This window comes from Saimiri boliviensis, chromosome 14, assembly GCF_048565385.1.
Source record: "Saimiri boliviensis isolate mSaiBol1 chromosome 14, mSaiBol1.pri, whole genome shotgun sequence".
Taxonomy (NCBI): Eukaryota; Metazoa; Chordata; class Mammalia; order Primates; family Cebidae; genus Saimiri; species Saimiri boliviensis.
Window position 1 is genome coordinate 14,136,338 of NC_133462.1, and position 12,580 is coordinate 14,148,917.

General features: G+C 51.2%; 2 protein-coding genes across 3 annotated transcripts in view; one reads left to right on the forward strand and one right to left on the reverse strand.

Annotated features, from left to right (window-relative positions):
• The window catches only part of XRCC1 (X-ray repair cross complementing 1), a 45,761-nt gene extending 35,477 nt beyond the window's left edge, over positions 1–10,284 (forward strand). Inside the window, exons 16-18 of one of the 2 annotated variants that reach the window (XM_010332481.3) lie at positions 325–400; positions 506–620; positions 6,237–10,284. In XM_010332481.3, the coding sequence (XP_010330783.3) occupies positions 325–400; positions 506–619 (190 nt within the window). In that variant the 3' untranslated portion in view covers position 620; positions 6,237–10,284. Of the gene's footprint in view, positions 1–324; positions 401–505; positions 801–6,236 lie in introns of those variants that run through there. The other variant, XM_003944512.4, reaches the window with a different exon arrangement.
• On the reverse strand, positions 7,245–8,481 carry ZNF575 (zinc finger protein 575). Its single transcript, XM_010332521.3, has 2 exons — positions 8,402–8,481; positions 7,245–7,885 (listed from the first exon to the last, which is right to left on the reverse strand). The coding sequence occupies exons 1-2, from the start codon at positions 8,478–8,480 to the stop codon at positions 7,245–7,247; spliced, it is 720 nt and encodes a 239-aa protein (XP_010330823.2). The 5' UTR covers position 8,481.
• Positions 10,285–12,580: the final 2,296 nt, after the last annotated feature.

The window sequence follows — 12,580 nt, forward strand, 5'->3', positions numbered from 1 at the left end:
ACAGGCCATGGAGTCCAGATGCCAGCCTGCCCACCACTGGCAGCCCAGGATGCATTGCTGGCCTCGGTTTCCTCTTCTCTATGGCGAGGATCCCTAGCCCTACCCCTGCTTCTGGAAGGTCAGCCTGAGGATTAGCCACTGTAGGAGCTCTGGTCATTGTGGCTGTGGCAAGATGGATATACGGAGGAATGGAGGCACCAGAGGCAGCCTAGAGGGGACATAGGTGGGGACAGTATGAGGACAGCCATTGAGAGTGGTTGGGGCATAGGATGTCAATGTTGATTCCCTGATGTTCCTTCTACCTCTTTTCTCCTTTCCCACCAGGGAGCTTGAGGACTATATGAGCGACCGGGTTCAGTTTGTAATCACCGCACAGGAATGGGATCCCAGCTTTGAGGAGGTGAGTCCCAAAGAGGCAGAGAAAGGGAGACCCTGGCACACCCTTGCATCTCCTCTGTCCTCCCTCGATGACACATTCTCCTGTGGACTCCACCCCGCCCTGCAGGCCCTGATGGACAACCCCTCCCTGGCATTCGTTCGTCCCCGATGGATCTATAGTTGCAACGAGAAGCAGAAGTTACTTCCTCACCAGCTCTATGGGGTGGTGCCGCAGGCCTGAAGTATGTGCTGCACACACGCATGTACACACGTACGCACACACACCTGAAGTATGTGCTACACACACATAGCGAGAGAGAGAGAGAGAGAGAAAGAGACAGAGAGAGAGAGAGAGGGAGAGAGAGAGAGAATGAGAAAGAGAGAAAGAAAAGATGCATTTAATAAAGATGACTTGGTTTGGAGCAGCTGCCTGTTCTCATTCAGGAGTCGCCCAAAACTCTAAGAGGCTCCCTGGGACCTGGGGAAGAACGCTGGGTCGCTCCGTCAGAGATCTGGTAGAGAACGAACTCTGTCTCTTCTGTTTGGCCCCTTGTCCCTGTGCTGGCAAGAGGCAGGGAACTGGGAATCTGCCCCTCAGCACTGCCGCTCAGCTTGTTCTTGCCCTCTGAGCCACACCTGTGTTGTAGCTGGAGGCCTGGGAACCCTTGAAGCCTATCCCTCTCCTGAAGTCTCTGCACCCCCAGGCCCAGGGATAGTGCCTTTCCTCCAGGGTTTTCAGAAGTAGCTGTATAGTGAATGTCTGTCACCACCATGGTTTCATGTCACCTAATTTAGGAGACAGAATGGGAGGAACGGACGTTTTAAGCAATCTACCCAAACCCTGGACCCCCCTCAAGGCTCCGCCACATCAAAGTGGGAACTGAGTGCAGTGTGAGGGAATCGGGGCAGGGATGCGACGTGCTCTAGGCAGAGATCACAGCATGGGCCAGGAGGCGGGAAGCAGCCGGAGGCAGGCAGAAGAGCATGGCTGCCTTTGGTGAAGAGGCTTTGGGGGCAGATTTAGAAAGCTGGGCACTCTCCTTGCAGCTCTGCTATCCAGTGTGATCACCACTGGGTACAGGTGATTATTGAAATTCGTTAAAATGAAATGTAAACTTCACTTCTGCAGTCGCACTAGCCATGCATTTCAGTTGCACAGTGGCTACCGTATTGGACAGCACAGATAACATTCGCATCACTCTAGAAAGGTCTTTCGGACAGGGCTGGCCTGAAGGTCTGCAGACTCCAGGCTGAGAAACTTGGACTTCAGTCTGAGGGTGTGGAAGTCAGGAGGGGGTTTGAGCAGGGCAGAGGCCAGGGTCAGAGATAGGTTTGAGATCTGGCCTTTGGGTAACCCATTCGTGGACATTCCAAGCCCTTTCTCAAATTTTGCCTCATCAGCCAAGGGCTACCAGTCTCCTGTCTCTTTATGGACTTTTGTTTTTGCATCTTTAAGATGAGGGTTGCTTTATATTGTTATTATTATTATTGGAGAAAGGGTCTTGCTCTGTTGCCCAGGCTGGAGTGCCGTGGGGCAATCACTGTTCACTTCAGCCTCGATCTCCTCGACCTCGACCTGCTGGAATTACAGGCCTGAGCCACCGCGCCCTGCTGGGATGTGAACATCTTTGGGAGGCCATTACTCTGCCTGCTACAGCCACCATGTGGGAGACACTGGGAAGACAGTATGAAAAAAACAGGCAGTAGTCCCTGATCTCATTGGCCTGACATTGTAAAGTGGGAGAGAGATGGTGCATGTGCAATGCAGCCTTGGACAGTGGGAAATGCTGTGAAAGCAGGGAAAACAGCATTGTGAGTGACAGAGCAATGGCAGGGTAGTTTAGATAGGGTGATTGGGGATGGCCTCTCAGAGGACTTACCCGTCTGCAGGGACCTGGGAGAAGTAAGGAGTATCTGAGAGAGTTCTTCCAGGCAGAGGAAAAGCAAGTGCAAAGGCCTCGAGGCAGGAAAGAGCGTTCTGTGTTCAAGGAACAGCTGGGTGGGTGTCTTGACTATCAAGAGACCCAGGATCCACCCAGACTCAGGCACTGCCCTGTTGTTTGGTTGCCAATAAATCTCATCTTTCCTGGCCTCATTTCCCTCATCTATAAAAGTAAGGTTGGACCAGATCAATGCCCTCTCAAATGAGTCTGTGTCCTTGAAACTTTGCTCCTGGTGCGGCTGCTTTGGAGAAACTCTTCCAGGACAGCTCTCTGTATAAACATGGATAGAAGCAGCACTGCCAGGTTTGGAGGACAGGGTAGAACCCTTCCCCCTTGCAGAACCTTCCCCGAAAGGCCTCACTGAGTAGAGCGCAGTGCAGCAGCCTGCTGACTTCCATTTGCCTGCTCACTCCTAGCCCTTCGGCTGGACACTTTCTTTTCTCCTACTTTTATTTTAAGTTTGGGGTACATGTGCAGGATGTGCAGTTTTGTTTCATAGGTGATATATGCCATGGTGGTCGCCATGGTGGTCTGCTGTACAGATCATCCCATCACCTGGGTATTATGCCCAGCATCCACTGGCTATTTTTCCTAATGCTGTTCCTGGCCCCCTGCCTCCACCCTGACAGGCCCTGGTGTGTGTTGTTCCCGCCATGCGTTTTTTTTTTTTTTTTGAGACAGGGTCTCACCTTGTTGCCCAGGCTGGAGTGCAGTGGCACAATCTTGGCTCACTGCAACCTCGGCCTCCTGGGTTCAAGCAACTCTCATGCCTCAGCCTCCTGAGTAACTGGGATTACAAGCACCTGCCACTTGTTAGTAGAAGTTTCACCATGTTGGCCAGGCTGGTTTTGAACTCCTGTCCTCAGGTGATCCACCTGCCTCAGCCTCCCAAAGTGCTAGGATTACAGGCATGAGCCACCATGCCCAGCTGTGTCCATGTGTTATCATCATTCAGCTCTCACTTATAAGTGAGAACATGCAGTGTTTGGTTTTCTGTTCCTGTGTTGTTACTTTGCTGAGGATAATGGCTTCCAGCTCCATCCATGTCCCTGCAAAGGTTGTGATCTCCTTCCATTTTATGGCTGCATAGTATTCCGTAGTGTATATATACTACATTTTCTTAATCTAGTCTATGGACACTTTCTACTCTCTCGCTCCTTCCTCCACAACTTTCAGATCTCAGCTCAAACATTACCTCCTCAACAAGGCCTTTCCTAACTTCCACTATATACTAGGATATGCTAGGTATATACTCTTAAAATACTACATCTTCTCCATCCTAGTCATAAGTCTACATTTGTTTATGGTCACGTTTACCCATCTTTTCATCTATGATTTACACTCCTTTTTCTCTTAAGGATACTGTTTCTACTTCTGGGGTTACTAAGATAATTATCCTTATTTCTATGTAAATATTTTTGAGTTTTTCTCTTCAAATTTAGATCTGAAACCCCCAGAAACTTATTTTTGTGTATGGTGTGAGGTAGGGATCTGCAGTAGTTTCCCATTGTTGCTGTAACTTAGTGGCTTTAAACTACACAAGTTAATTTTATTATAGTTCTGGAGGTCAGTAGTCCAAAATCAGCCTAACTGGGCTAAAATCAAGTGTCAGCAGGGCTGCATTCCTTCTGGAGGCTCTAAGGAGGAAATTACTTCCTTGCCTTTTCTAGGCAAAATTCCTTGGGGCCTTTCATCACTTGAATATTTGATTTCATGATCCCCTCTCTTTCTCTGTCTCCTGCTTCCCTCTTTCCCATATAAGGACCCTTGTGATTATATTGGGCCTATCTGAATAATCAGGATAACTTTCCCATCTTAGTCACATCTGCAATGTCCCTTTTGCTATATGTAAGCTAACATACAGGTTCTGGGGATTCAAATATGGATATCTTTGCGGGATCATTCTTATGCACACCAGGGGATTCAACCTAATTTCCCCCCGTGTTTCTCAGCCTTATTTACTGGTTAGTCTGTCCATCCTCCACTCATCCATGTCAAGGCTCGACAAACTACAGCCAATAGGCAAAATCCAGCCTACCTAGAGTTTTGGTAAATACTAGAATACAGCCATGCTCATTCATTTATGTATTGTAATGTGTGTGGCTGCTTTCCTGCTACAGTGGCAGAGTGGAATAGTTGTGGTAGACCCTGTATGGCCTGCAAAACTTAAAAATATAATAGATACAGATGGAGCCGGGTGCGGTTGCTCATGCCTGGAATCCCAGAATGTTGGGAGGCCAAGGCAGGAGGATCTCTTGAGGCTAGGAGATTGAGACCAGCCTGGGCAACATAGCAAGACCCCATCTCTACAAATTTTTTTTTTTTTAATTGGCTGTGGGCTGGGTTAGGTGGCTCATGTCTGTAATCCCAGCACTTTGGGGGACCAAGGCAGGCAAATCACTTGAGGTCAGGAGTTTGAGACCAGCCTGGCCAACATGGCAAAACCCCATCTCTACTAAAAATACAAAAATTAGCTGGGCATGGTGGTGCACACGTGTAATCCCAGCTACTCGGGAGGCTGAGGTAGGAGAATCCTTGAGCCCAGGAGGCAGAGTTTGCAGTGATCGGAGATCGTGCCACTGCACTCCAACCTGGGTGACAGAGCAAGACTCTGTCTCAAAAATAAAAATAAATAAATTAGCTAGGTGTGGTGATGCATGCCTATAGCCCCAGCGACTTGGGAGGCTGAGGTAGGAGGATCCCTTGAGCCCAGGAGTTCAGAGCATGCCACTGTACTCGAGCCTGTGCAACAGAGCAAGACCTTGTCTGAAAGAAAAAAAAAAAAAAAATGCTCCTTGACTTAACAGTGGTGCTACACCCAGATGAACTCATCATAAAGTTGGAATATCCTTAAACCATTATAAGTCAGGGACTGTCTGTATTCTTTGGCCTTTTGTAGTAAAAGGTTGCCACTCTCAAATCTGTACGTCCAGTTTGTCATATGTCAGCATAAGCACAGGTCTGTTTCTGAGCTCTCAGTTACCTTCATCTGGCCTGTTTTCAAGCCAACACCACCAATTTCATTACTGCAGAGGTTTGTAATAATTCTTGTATCTGGGTTGAGCGGGTAGGGAACCAAGGCTCTCCTGCTTGTACTTCTAAATGGACTAGAGGCACTTTGGGAGGCCAAAGTGGGAGGACTGCTTAACTCCAGGAGTTCAGACTAGCCTGGGCAACATAGAGAGACCCTGCTTCTACATACATACATACATACATACATATATACATACATAAATGAATGAATGACTTTGCTGCTTCTGCCTTTTATTTATTTATTTTTTTTTGAGGTAGAGTCTCTGTTGCCCAGTGCAGTGGCACAATCTTGGCTCACTGCAACCTCCGCCTTTTGGGTTCAAGCGATTCTCATGCCTCAGCCTCCTCTCCCAAGTAGCTGGGATTTCAGGTCCGCACCACCATGCCCAGCCAGTTTTTGTATTTTCAGTAGAGACGAGGTTTTGCCATGTTGGCCACGCTGGTCTCGAACTCCTGACCTCAAGTGGTCCACTTGCCTCGGCCTCCCAAGGTGCTGGGATTGTAGGCCTAAGCCACTGTGCCTGGCCTGCTGCTTTTTAAAATCAGTGTCCACTTTCCTCACTAGACCAGGTCTGTCTTCAGCACTGTGCCCACAACACCCCATACAGCACACAGGAGGTGCTTAATATTTGTAGAATGGATGAAGAACAATCCAGTGTTAAGCTTGCTCATCCTTATTTTATAATGGGAGAAACAGCTCCAAAAGGGGAACTGACTTTGCCTGAAGCGATTCTTGCCCCTTACAGATGCCTTATAACCCACCCATTTTACAGTGAAGGCATCTGAGTCCACAGGAGTGACAAAACTTGTCAAAGGCCTGGCAACTTCTAAGAAATGGGTCAGGGATGGCTCTGAAGCTTGGACTTTTTTTCTCTTTTACAGATGGGCTCTTGCTCTGTCACGCAGACTGGAAGGCAGTGGCATGATCACAGCTTACTGCAGCCTTGACCTGCTAGGTCAAGTGGTTACCCACCTCAGCCTCCCAAGTAGCTGGGACTACAGGCTCATGCCACCACACCCACACCCAGGTTTTGTTTTTCTTTTTTTGGTAGAGATGGGGTCTTATTATGTTGCTCAGGCTGCTCTTGAACTTCTAGCCTCCAGCTCTCCTCCCACCTCATCCTCCCAAAGTGCTGGGATTACAGGTGTGAGCCACCATACCCAGCCTGAAGCTTGGGCTTTTCAATGTCTTTAAAAGATCAGTGGTATAGGCTTTGTTCTTGCTTTTATCACCTAGTGTATCTTGGAGATCTTTCCATATCAGTACATATAGTGCTTCCCTTTTTCCTATGGCTACCTATTCCATTCCATGGCTGTGATTCAGTAGTCGGTCACCTGTTTTTGGGCACTTGAGTCGCTTCCAATCTTTGGCCACAACAGTCACACTGTGGTGAACACCCTTATACATGTTTTTTTTCCACATGCACGAATTTATAGAATAAATTCCTAGAAGTGGAAGAGTTGAAACAAACATGTATGTATTTTCAGTTTCTTAGATACAGTCATACGGCCAAAGGAGAGACACCAATTTAAACTTGTAACAACAAGAGAGCCTGTTTGCCCACAATCCTCATCAGCCTACAGTCGTAGGAGACTTTTTTACCCTTGACATGTAAGTGTGTGGGGAGAAGCAGAGCTGGCGCTGTCAAACCACAGCTTCACGTCTGTGGTTTGAGACCCAGTGCTAAAAGTGTGGTTGATGCTTTATTCTCCCCAATGCAGGGGAGCAAACAGTTCCTCGGGCTTTTGAGTTTGAGCCCAGTATAAATGGCCAATCCCTTGCCCTGCCAGCTGTCTGGAAGAGGCGAGCTCATACAGCCGGGCTTAGAAATCCCACCTCTTACTGGCGAGGGCTAGAGGCAGAAGGGGACAGTGAGCCCAAGGGAGGACTCAGTCTCTCTCCCCCTTGCGCTCCGCCTGGTGGTGGCTCCGTTGATGAAGGAGCAGGAGGCGTCTCTGGCCAAAGGCCTGGCCGCAGCTGGAGCATCGGTGCCGGGCTGTGGCCTGGCTGCCGGGTGCAGTGGGGGGATCGTGACATAGGCGATGGGCGGCCAGCTTGGAGGGAAATGAGAAAGCCTTGGGGCAATGCGGGCAAGGATAGGGGCGGGCGTCGGTGGCGTGGTGGGTGTGGCGGTGGGCCGCCAGTTTGGAAGGGTAGCAGAAAGACTTGGAGCAGTCGGGGCACGGATAGGGGCGGGTGGGCGCGTGGGTCCAGAGGTGAGCCGCCAGCTTGGAGCGGTGGCCAAAGGCCTTCGGGCAGTGTGGGCACCGGTGTGGGCGGGCGCCGCTGTGCGTGAGGCGGTGAGCTGCCAGCTTGGAGGGGTAGGAGAAGGCCTTGGGGCAGTCTGGGCATGGGTGGGGTCGGATGCCGCCGTGTGCTAAGCGGTGCGTGGCCAGCTTGGACGGGTACGAGAAGGCCTTGTCACAGTCCGGGCACCGGTGTGGGCGCTGGGGTGGGGGCCGCCGGCGGGGCCGGGGAGGCGCGCCCGCAGACGACTGGCTGGGCTTCTGCGGTGGGCCCTGGTGGGGAGCTAGGGAACAGGAGGGCCGGTGGGCTCCCGGAAGCAGCCAACGCCCCGGACCTAGACCAGGCTCCACTACGACTTGGATATTCGAGGCGCTCCTCCAAGTGTATCTGGGCACCTCAAGCATCACATTGAGACTCCCCAAATGGCATGTTTCTGCTCCCCTCTCCCCCTGGGCATCATCCTGAGGGACTCCAAAGGGTTACTGTTCTGGATCCCCAAAGCTACCTAGGCTTCGTCAAAGCTACCAAGGTATCCGGTTCTATTATCTTCCCAGTGATCCCCTGAAATCCTGCATGTCATCCCTGCCCCGTCCCTTCTGTAATTTTCTGAGCCCTAGCAAATGGCTGAGGCTCTCTCTGAGCCAAATGGGAGGGTTTCCCAGAACGTGGCATTTTTGGGGATCCCAAATAGTCATCACCCTGGGCTTCAAACTTTCACCCTGAAATTCCCCCAGAATGTGATGATCTTAGTCCGCATTCCTGGAGAATGCTCCCTACTCACAGGCGGCGCCACTCTCACCTTCTTTGGTCACTGGTTCCTTGCCAGTGGGACTAGGATCCGTGGCCCCGGCCATGGACTCCGCGCCTCCTTCCAGCATCTTGCTGGCACAGGAACCTAGGGGCAGGGCGTGCGGCGGGGGTGAGTCAGTGATTACCAGGCTGATAGGGGTAGGGTTGGAGGGCCTAAAATGAGGGGTCAGACTGTTTAGGAGCGAGGTCTGTTACTATGGGATGCTAAGGCAAGGGCTGGCTTAGCGGGAGGCGGAGCCTAAGCACAATGAGCGGGGCTATGCAAATTTAATTCAGAGATAGTCCCTTCGCTACCTAAACCCAGGGTTGGAGTCTTTGAGCAGAGTTGACGGAGTCTCCACAACTCTTTTTTTTTTTTTTTTTTTTTTTTTTTTTGAGACAGAGTTTCGCTCTTGTTACCCAGGCTGGAGTGCAATGGTGCGATCTCGGCTCCTGGGTTCAGGCAATTCTCCTGCCTCAGCCTCCCGAGTAGCTGGGATTACAGGCACGTGCCACTATGCCCAGCTAATTTTTTGTATTTTTAGTACAGACGGGGTTTCACTATGTTGACCGGGATGGTCTCGATCTCTCGACCTCGTGATCCACCCGCCTCGGCCTCCCAAAGTGCTGGGATTACGGGCTTGAGCCACCGCGCCCGGCCAAGTCTCCACAACTCTTAACTCTGCTGCCGTCCAGAGCTCGGAGCGGGTGGGGCGTATGCCCAGAGTGGGCGGGACCTTCCCCACCTGACCCTGCCGCCCTGGAATGGGTGGAGCTATGCCAATAGGACCAAAGTCCTTTGTTCAGAAACTGGAACAAGGGGGCGGGGGCCTTCGAGCGGAGTGGACAGGTCTTTCATCAGCGTCCCAGGGGAAAGGCCTATGAGTTCACTGGGTGGGGCTTTACGTCGAAGAGCTAGCTTTAGCCGGGTTTTGACTTAGTTCATTGACGCCGCGTCAACTGCGTCCTTCTTGCTGTTAAATTTCATCCCTGGCTTGGATGGGACCGTGGAGGATGGAGGGGGGACCTGGAGGAAGATGCGGAAGGAACGTGGCATATATCCCGCTTCAGAGGCCTTTTCCCTTGGAGTCCCAAGCGTAAAGGATTCAATGCTCCCCTCGGACTCAGGCATTCAGGCACCGATGCACCCTCCCAAGGCTCAGGCACTAATGCACAGTCCCTCCAGAATCTAGGCGTTCGGACCACCACCGATCTCCCTCAGGGTGATTCTGGTATTCAGCCTGCAAGCCAATATCTGCGCCCGAACCCCCTGCCCCCTCACCTGCAGGACGGCCCCTCCCCGGGGGCGGGGCTTCGGGCTCCTCCCGCCGCGGCCAGGGCCGCAGCTGCCGTCGTCGCTGCTGCACTGCCCTCGGCCCCACGGAGTTGCACAGTCCGGCGACGGGGGAGGGCAAGGAAGGGAGCGCGCGCAAGCTGCTCGGCCCAACCTCATTTCCATCCCCTCCTCCCACGCTGGACCAGAGGGGGCGTCAGAAAGCATGCGCAGTGGCGGCTGGCAAAGCCTGCGGAGGGGGAAGACGGACTAGAAGGTGGGACTCTGGGTGGGCCAGGCAGGCAAGCAAGTTCGTGAGCAAGCGCTAAGCTACTGGCCAAAGGATCGAAGGAAAGTGCACGGCCGGTGGCGGGGCCTACGGTGGCTGACTGGAGTCAAGGACGTGCAAGACTAACATGGACAAACTGCGCTTGGAGATCAGTGCGTGCTCCCCTCTTATTTTCGAGAATTCCGCTGGATTCCATCTCCAGAGGCAGTTTCAAGAGCGTGCTGCTAATTCCACCCTTCAAGGCGTTGGCAAAAATTCTGTCCATTTCCTCAGGCGAGGGTGGGGTGGGACTCCGGAGAGCCAGTGCCCAATAAAACACACATTATTTGCATAGCGTCCCGGCACACCTCGTTATTGGGTGATTCAAGATTCTCAGCCATGCCCCCATCGACCTCGCTCCCTGGGACGCCTGGGTGGTCCTGAGGCGCCCTGGCCCTTCCTTGCTCGCAGTGCTAGGCCCCGAGTGGCCTGCAGCTTGGCATTCTTCTCGAGCAGTGGCTGTGCCTTTTCCTGCCTGGTGCAGGAAGGACCAGGAAATGCCCATAACAGTCCTCTGCATGGGTGGGTCTGCAGTCCGATAACCCCACAGGTTTGGCGATTCCTGGGAGTTTGTTTGGTGGGGTTATTTGGACTTTGGAGCCAGATTGCCTGGGTAACGGGCTTGGGATCGGTTGTGCCACTTTCTAGCCGTGTCACCCTTTTTAGATCTCTTTCTAGGCCTGTTTCCTTATCTATAAAATGGAGGGTTATTGGGATTAAATGTGATAATGGAAAGTGTTTAGAATAGAAAGTGCCTAGCCCGGGCTCCCTGTCTCACGCCTGTAATCCCAGCACTCTGGGAGGCAGAGATGGGCGGACCACTTGATCCCAGGAGTTCCAAACCAGACTGGGGCCAGGGGAGCTCAAGCCTGTAATCCCAACACTTTGAGAGACGAGGCAGAAGGATCACTTGAGATCAGGAATTCGAGATCAGGAATTCGAGATCAGCCTGGGCAACTTGGTGAAACCCCCGTCTCTACTAAAAACGCAAAAATTAGTCGGGCGTGGTGACACAGGCTTGTAGCCTCAGCTACTCAGCTGAGGTGGGAGGATTGCTTGAACCCGAAAGGCGGAGGTTGCAGTGAGCCGAGATCAAGCCAGTGCACTCCAGCCTGGGCAACAGAGCAAGACTCCGTCTCAAAACAAAAAACCAACAAAACCCAACCAAACAAAACAACCCAGCCTGGGCAACAACACAGCTTGGCGAGACACCTCCCCCACGCCGCCCCTACCCAGAAAAAATTAGCCTGGCTTAGTGGCAGCCTGTAGTCCCAGCTATTTCTCAGGGGCAGGGAGGGAGGACTGACGCAGGAGTTCAAGTCTGCAATGAGCTATGATTGTGCTACTACACTCCAGCCTGCGCAACAAAGCAATACCTTACATCTTAAAAAAATTAAAAAATAATAATTATCACTCATGGCCAGTGTTGTTTCATTTACCCACCATCCACTCTTCCCAAATGATTCTGAAGCTAAATGTCAAACATCATATCTCATAAATATCCTTTTATTATGCTTGATTTGCTTGACTCAAGATCTAAATGAGCTCCACACATTGTATTCGTTTGCAATGATTCTTCGGTCTCTCTCCCTTTTTATTTTTCAGATGGAGTCGTGCTCTGTTGCCCAGCCTGGAGTGCAGTGGCACAATCTTGGCTCACTGCAACCTCTGCCCGCTGGGTTCCAGCAATTCTCCTGCCTCTGCCTCCCTAGTAGCTGGAATTACAGGCGTGGGCTACCACACCCAAATAATTTTTTAATTTTTTTTTTTATGGAGACCAGCCTGGGAAACATAGCAAACTCCTGTTTCTACCAAAATTTTGAAAATTAAAAAAAAAAAAGAAGCTCTCCCCCTAAGCCGGAAATCAAGGCTGCTCTGATTTCACGAAGTGACATAGATCCTCCAGATGAGACTGGGATGTACTGTTCTCACTACTGCTACGATTCCAAAGAGCAAACTTTCTGACAGCTCATAACTTGAGACCACAGTTTCTCAGCCCCAGGTCCTTGGTGTAAATGAACAAAATTTGTTTTCAGAGGTTCACACCCCAACAGAAGATGAATAATTCCCAATCTGATTATTCAAGAGATGATGCAAAATTATCTTTTTTTTTTTTTTTGAGACAGAGTCTCGCTCTGTCGCCCAGCTGGAAGGCAGTGACATGATCTCGGCTCACTGCAACCTCTGACTTCTGGGTTCTAATGATTCTCCTGCCTCAGCCTCCTGAGTAACTGGGACCACAGGCGCGTGCCACCACGCCCGGCTAATTTTTTTTTGTATTTTTAGTAGAGATGGGGTTTCACCAAGTTAGCCAGGATGGTCTCGATCTCTTGACCTCGTGATCCGCCCACCTCCTCCCAAAGGGCTGGGATTACAGGTGTGAGCCACCGTGCCCGACCCGTGTGTGTGTGCGTGCGTGTGTGGTGTTTGTGTTTGTGTGTGTGTGTGTGTATGTGTGTGTATGTGTGTGTTTAGATTTCTTCCTCGAAAGAGAGAAACATCCCTGATAAAATGTTATGCAATTCTGGATGAACTTTACTGGGATCAAGTGTTGTTCTGGTAACCAGGCACCCACTCAAAAGTCCCTC

Excerpts from the sequence above, each read along its gene's own strand:
- ZNF575 (XM_010332521.3), bottom strand. The coding sequence starts at position 8,480 with ATGCTGGAAGGAGGCGCGGAGTCCATGGCCGGGGCCACGGATCCTAGT. Across the intron at positions 7,886-8,401 it reads GGAACCAGTGACCAAAGAAG|CTCCCCACCAGGGCCCACCG; the intron begins GTGAGAGTGGCG and ends CCTGTTCCCTAG.